General features: G+C 44.5%; 1 protein-coding gene across 1 annotated transcript in view; it reads right to left on the bottom strand.

Moving 5' to 3' along the window:
• LOC310790990 (adhesion G-protein coupled receptor G5-like) overlaps positions 1–7,500 on the bottom strand; it is a 66,344-nt gene that overhangs the window by 31,536 nt on the left and 27,308 nt on the right. The window contains exons 2-5 of the mRNA XM_083652714.1: positions 4,326–4,414; positions 3,203–3,462; positions 1,370–1,556; positions 1,191–1,239 (exon numbers count right to left, since the gene is read on the bottom strand). Of these exons, the coding sequence (XP_083508840.1) occupies positions 1,191–1,239; positions 1,370–1,556; positions 3,203–3,462; positions 4,326–4,386 (557 nt within the window). The 5' untranslated portion in view covers positions 4,387–4,414. The remainder of the gene's footprint in view (positions 1–1,190; positions 1,240–1,369; positions 1,557–3,202; positions 3,463–4,325; positions 4,415–7,500) is intronic.

The following is a 7,500-nucleotide window of genomic DNA, read 5'->3' as shown; positions in this document are numbered from 1 at the left end:
CCGAGTTTACGCACTACTAAAAATATTTGGGTTGCACCAAGTGAAATAGTTACAACGTAGGCATAAGTTAGAACTTAAATTTTACACCTACATCTTACTAGGTGTAAAGTCCTCCGTAAAGTAGGCAATTGGCACTGCTGGCAATATTGGCACCATGGCGCAGCATTGTTTTCCCTCGTGTTATCCGTGATAAATTACGCCCTTTGATATATATAAATTAGCCTACAATGCTGATGAAGAGCTCACAGATAAACGTTAACAGTAGCCTATTATGAACCTAAACGTGTTATTGTCAGTCGCTTTGGATAAAGCGTCTGCCAAATGACGCAATTTAATGTAAACGAACGTTACTCAATAACGTTCTCATTTGATTAGTGTTGATGAAATATGAAAGCACTAATTTGTGGTTGGCAACATGTCTGACTGTTTTCATTCCACTTAATTAAACAACGGTAAATAAACACCGTTTCCACCGTGCTTTTAACTGATTGGTCAGAGATACTGTACACGTCATTTTCTGCGACACTATTTTGGCTAGTGTGAGGTTTAAGGACTACTAGTTAAGATGTACCTTACGTCTCCGTGGTGCAACTAAACAAAGACACAACTTTAGTGTCAAACTAACTAGTTTGAACGTAGCAGTTAGTGTGGACTTTACACCCTAACTTAAGAGAGAACTTACGTTCAGCTGGTGCAACAGGCTGCTGGTCTGTAGGTCTGTACCCGTGTCATGTGACTGGTGCAAGCAACAGCCACGAAGTTAGGCATAGCAGTGCCACCTAAAACAGGAAGTTGGGTTGTTCTGCCTTCAGAGTAAAAGCATACATTGTGTCACTTATAAGAAAAAAATATTTTTTGAGCTGTGCAGGGCAACAAATGGTTAGAGAATTATAATAGTATTAAAAAAATCTAATCGAAAATCTAATTTTGAGAGAAAAAATCTGATTTTTTTTTTTTTGCTGATCCGAAAAATCCGTGATCCGTGGCTCAAAATATGTCACGCGATCCGATCCGTGGGTTTTCTGATCCGTGCCAGCCCTACAGAGTACAGAGTCATTAAGTCAACAGCAGATACTACAGAGTACAGAGTCATTAAGTCAACAGCAACAGGTTGTTGACAAAAACAGCCAACCACGCCGCATTTAAGCGCCTGGTGTTGACACACGTGAGAAGAAAGGAGAGGAACTTACATGTTGACTTGTGCAGATCCCTGAGCGGCTTCATCGCAGAACTTCTCTTCTGCAAGATGCAAGAGCAAAGGTTTGATATAAGATCGTATCTCAAACATAAAACCTGACACAAAAGAACATGTTTGCAATGCAATGCTTCCATGATCTATTTATCCATCCATTCATCCATCCTTCCTTACTGCAGTTGATTGTTTCTGCATAAAACCCGTAGGCCGTCCGTGTGTTGGAGATGACTTTGTCGCTCCGGATGAAATGGTTGCCGATGCCGTAGGTTCCTTCAGGCGCGTTGGGTTTAGCAGACAGGTCGGTGCAGCAGGACTCCTGCAGGCCTGCAGTGTGGCACAGGGTGTGGTTCTGTCCTCCAACCTACACCACAGCATCAGGAACACAACTAAACACATCTGTCCTCCAACCTACACCACAGCATCAGGAACACAACTAAACACATCAAAATATTATCCCTTCCACCAGGAAGGCAAACAACATACCCTATCTTCACTGTTTGTTCTCACGTAGTCTCGCTCGCCAGACTTCCCTCCCTGCCGGGAGAGAAGTCTGGCTGCATGCAAACAGGCTGCTGGTACAAGCTCTGCCATTGGTGCTGACCATTTCAGTTGACGACCATTTATGGATTTCCTCTTCGCTCCCTCCATGACAAATCTGTCTATCTCAAATGCCTCTGCCGCTGTGAAACCACAACATCAACAATGCTAGCTCGTTGCTACACGCTGAAAACTATTGGATCTGGATTGTGCAATGAAGCAGGCCTGCTTGGTACTTTCGGTGGATGGTTGTAAAGCTAAACACAGCCTCCCCCACCCCCCCCCCCCCGCTATACCAGAGTGGAGGTATTAGCAGCCAGACTCTCCCCCGTTGTAGGAAGAGAGTCTGGCAAGTGAGACTAGTTCTCAAGGTACATGCAACTTTCTATTCCATGGTAACATTATATGAATATTATGTGTATTCATGTAGCACAACAAAATTTCACATTCATAGTTGTCATCCTCTCATATTGAGCTAGCTTAGAAATGACAGGGGGAACATAAACTTTTTTTCCCACCAAAGCCAACACTGTTCATGTATTGGGATACTGAAATATGAAGATGCACATAAACACCTTACAGTGTAACCAGACAGAGTAGTACTTTATCTGATATAATAATAATAATAATAATAATTTCTAGATACTCAAAGTGCCTCACATATCAGGGGGCGGGGACTCCACTCATCCACCACCGATGTGTAGCAGCCACCTGGGTGATGCACGGCAGCCAGTTTGTGCCAGCTCACCACACAACAGCTACCATGGTGGAGAGTATATCATGTTAACAACCTTGGGAATGGCGTCCGTGAGGTCACAGTGACCTTGACCTTTGACCACCAAAATCTCCAAGACGTCCAAGTCGATGTTTGAGCCAAATTGGAAGAAATTCCGTGAAGGCGTTCCTGAGATATTGCGTTAACGAACTTGGGAATGGCGTTCGTGAGGTCACAGTGACCTTTAACTTTGACCACCAAAATCTCCAAGACGTCCAAGTCGATGTTTGAGCAAAATTGGAAGAAATTCCGTGAAGGCGTTCCTGAGATATTGCGTTAACGAACTTGGGAATGGCGTTCGTGAGGTCACGGTGACCTTGAACTTTGACCACCAAAATCTCCAAGACGTCCAAGTCGATGTTTGAGCCAAATTGGAAGAAATTCCGTGAAGGCGTTCCTGAGATATTGCGTTAACGAACTTGGGAATGGCGTTCGTGAGGTCACAGTGACCTTGAACTTTGACCACCAAAATCTCCAAGACGTCCAAGTCGATGTTTGAGCCAAATTGGAAGATATTCCGTGAAGGCGTTCCTGAGATATTGCGTTAACGAACTTGGGAATGGCGTTCGTGAGGTCACGGTGACCTTGAACTTTGACCACCAAAATGTAATCAGTTCATCCTTCAGTCCAAATTGACGTTTGAGGAAAATTTGATGAAATTCCGTCAAGGCGTTCCATATACGATGCTGATTTACCTCCACCAGCAACAAGTCCAGCAATGGTTCCCAGTACAGACAGAAGAGACTCTGTCCTTCTGAAACACGCTTCAGTGGGATCACTTTGGACTGGACACAGCGGGCCGTGATCCGCCCCTCCACAGACAGAGAGCTCTCATTGGCCGAGATCGAGATCTCGTCACAGCCTGTGGAAAGGTTGTAGTTCAGCTTCAGGGAGTGGTTGGTGCCATGGTGCCAGGTGCCACAAAACGTCCAGTCCCGGTCGTTTTCACTTGAAGCTGGAGAGGAGAGACAGGCAGAGATTTACATTGGTAACAGGTGGAATGGTCCATGTTCATTCTCAATAAGAGAGGTGACTGCTTGGTGGTCTGTTTGTCCGCACGATATCTCAAAAAGATTTGCACGAAACATTGTAGAAAAGTGTCATGGGCCAACTTAGAGCTGATCACGCCCACTGGTCAAAAGGGGGCGGGATGTGTGTTGGTGTTCATGACAATTGGCTAAAAGGGGGCGGTGGGGGAGGGGATTTCAAAATACAGGGTGGCAGAGGCAGTAGGGTTGCTGCCCCTGCAATCCTACAAATAAAAAATTTGCATATGTGACCTGCTTGGACAAAATCAGTCACATGTAGCACAGGCCCGTTTGTGTGGAAATGTGATTTTTATGGGAAAATATTGATTTTGGCTGTTTTGGGTTTTCATCAGATTTTAGTAAAATAAAGCATTGGCTTTCCTGCTGTGTAACGATTTATTGTGAAATGACAAACAGAACTAGCTTACTTTGTCCAACTTTCAGGGTGTTTTTCTCAAGACATAAAGGGATGTATCCCACTCAATCTTTGGAGTACAAAGATAATTTTGATATCAACAGAAAGTTTACATTCTCCTCTTTCAAATATAGTGTATAAAACTCTAATGTGTTTTGGGGTCACATGTGATCACAGCTATTGCGGATTCTCGCTTGTTTTCGTTTTGTTTTGTTCTGATTCCCCCTCGGTTTCTCCCCAATTGTACTTGGCCAACTCCCCCTGCAGTCCCAGTTGTTGCTCCACCACCTCTGTTGATCTGGGGATCCAACACCCCCCCCCCCCCCCCATATCCATTAAGTGAAGATGACATCTTCATCAGTGTGATTGTCTTACCAGAGGTGAAGACGATGATGAAGACAAACAAAGTCTTCAGTGCTGTCAGTCTGGGCTCCATTGGTCTGGTCTGGTGCCAACTGTCCAGCCTGAGAACAACAGAGGGAGGGAAATTAAGATGCAAAACAGGAACAAATCTGTAGTTTATCTGTGTGTTGCTAGGAACAAATCTGTAGTTTATCTGTGTGTTGCTAGGGACAAATCTGTTGTTTATCTGTGGGTTGCTAGGTGACAAATCTGTTGTTTATCTGTGCGTTGCTAGGGACAAATCTGTAGTTTATCTGTGCGTTGCTAGGGACAAATCTGTAGTTTATCTGTGTGTTGCTAGGGACAAATCTGTTGTTTATCTGTGGGTTGCTAGGGAAGAATGGCCAGAAGTAAAAGAATGCCCACTAAAGACACTGGCTGGAGAGAAAGCAGTGAAAAGCATGGTGTGTGGTGCCTGCCTGTGTACATGTGCCACTTTTAAACCCATAAAAGGCTCATTTTGAATCAAACACAAACATATCCGTTACATTCTTTCCAAGTGTGCGCACACAAACCTCCTGTCTAGACGCAGGCAGCACAGGTTTGATATTTATAAAGAGAAAAACACAAGAAAGAAAAGCGTAGATAGTCTTCTGATCCAGACGCCTGCATCTCTATCTCTACTCTCTTATCAAAGAATACAAATGAGCTCCAGCTCAAAATACACACGGGCCATTCTGTGCTCTTATCAATGAAACCAGTCTTCCTCTTTAACTGACATACAAGAAGCATGCTCGCACACGCACACACACACATGCACACACACACACGCACGCACACACACACATGCACGCACGCACACACACACACACACACACACACACATGCACGCACGCACACACACATGCTCGCATGCGCGCACGCACACCCACACTTCTCTCTTTCCGTCTTCCTATAGCGAGTGGATTTTTCAAGTCCCAAGGAAACACTAACATAGCTGAAATTGACTGTTACAATATTAACTGAATGCAGTAACATTACTGAATAGAATAGTGTCTGTTTACAGTCATGTGTAAACACTTGTGACTGCTACTGTATCACCACTGTATCACTTGGCCACAACAACACATTCACATTAGGATTATAAATGATTTCCCCAATTCAGACTAAAGCTGCACACTCATCCCAGACATGTCATCACAACAAGACCTGTCAGCTCCATTGCAATTTAAAGCAGAACTCGGCTATTCACCTCATGTAGAAGAGACAGTCTGGCTTGAGAGACTAACAGGAAGTAGAGATGCTGCGATCGAGATTTTTCAATTCCGATCCGATTCCGATATTTTAGCCTCAAAACCGATCCGATTCCGATCAAATTTCGATACCCGATTCGATACCGATTTCGATCCGATACCGATACAGCACATATTTAAGCCTCTCTATGCTGTCTGATAGCTAGCAGGCAACAAACATTTTTAGGGTTAGGTATGTGTATGCTTTGGTAATATAGAATGTAAACGATTTAGTTCATCTAATTAATTTGATGTAAAACTAAAACATAACAATCAAATACACACTTATTTTGTAATGGGTGAACACTGGACACAAATAATTATTGTTTCCTCACACATACACCCCCACTCTGTCTCACACAGGACACATACACACACAGCCCTGTCCCTGTCTCTCTCTCTCTCTCACACACACACACACACACACACACACACACACACACACACACACACACACACACACACACACACACACACACACACACACACACACACACACACACACACACAAGTTTGTGCATACATTTCCACTGCCAGATTGGAGGAGTCTTCTAAGGAGTTTTCTAATGTTACTTCTCTTCAGTGCAATACGTTTTGATAACGACCTGCTGTACAGCGCCGTTCGCTCAGTCAACTCGTGTCGTTAACGTTAGTTTAGAGGAGAACGATAGCTGGTGTTAGCTAGCTAATTAGCCATGTTAGCTGCCTCAGTGGGTAACGTTAGCCTATAGAGAGTATTTATCTGACGTTTATGTTAGCTACTCCTCAAACCTGCGGGTGGAAATGGTTTATGCGATGCGATGTATGTTGAAGCAAGACAACGTTTTAATGTACCTTGAATTGGACAAATTACGACGGGTCGTGCTCACGCAGATCTAAGCCCTGGCCATCCTAGGCTCAACGCGAGACTCATCAGTCATTCGGTTGAGTCTCGCAAAGTTACACACAAAGTTTGTGTATACATTTCCACTGCCAGATTGGAGGAGTCTTTCGTCATTATCTAATGTTACTTCTCTTAAGTGCAATACGTTTTGATAACGACCTGCTGTACAGCGCCGTTCGCTCAGTCAACTAACGTGTCATTAACGTTAGTTAGAGCAGAAAGATAGCTGCTGTTAGCTAGCTAATTAGCCATGTTAGCTGCCTCAGTGGGTAACGTTAGCCTATTGAGAGTATTTATCTGACGTTTATGTTAGCTACTCCTCAAACCTGCGGGTGGAAATGGTTTATGCGATGCGATGTATGTTGAAGCAAGACAACGTTTTGGCCCTGGCCATCCTAGGCTCAACGCGGCCTCAGTGTGCTGCATGCTGGATAGAAATCCTGGAGCGGAGTCATGGAATGGAGTGCTTATATCGGAGCCTTGGATCGGTCATTTTCGCTGGAATCCGATCCGATCCGATCCATGTTTTTTGGCTGATATCGCGCCGATATCCGATCACATGATCGGATCGCAGAATCTCTAACAGGAAGTGTAAACACAATCAGAACCGATCATGTTTACACTTCCTGTGACAGAGCTTTTTCTTCCACTAGCTTTGACCAGAGAGACGATCTGTGGTTTGAGCAGGTAAAACAGGAACAGCAAGTCGTAACACAAACAGGTCAAGTCAAATCTAGTAAGACCAGAGCAATCTAGTAAAGCTGTGTTCACACAGAGATATTCATTTTTCTCCCTGTCACTCGATTCAACCCTTTGGAATCGCTCTGTCGCTGTGTTTAAATCGCTCGTCAACAACAGGCACAATTCCGAGGTCGGTCGGGGAGCGTAATGCACAGGACATACTCCAGGAAGGCAGCGCAAGGCGGAGCTCCGCAAACCCGGGAGCGCACTCCACCGCTCGGGCCGAGGTGTTCGTACTCAGAGCTCGGAGAGAGGGAGAGACTATTTGTGCACTATTGGCAGCACCTGTGTT

This window comes from Poromitra crassiceps, assembly GCF_964638095.1.
Source record: "Poromitra crassiceps genome assembly, chromosome: 16".
NCBI lineage: Eukaryota > Metazoa > Chordata > Actinopteri > Beryciformes > Melamphaidae > Poromitra > Poromitra crassiceps.
Note: the sequence above shows the minus strand (reverse complement) of the source record. Positions and strands in the feature narration are given on the sequence as shown.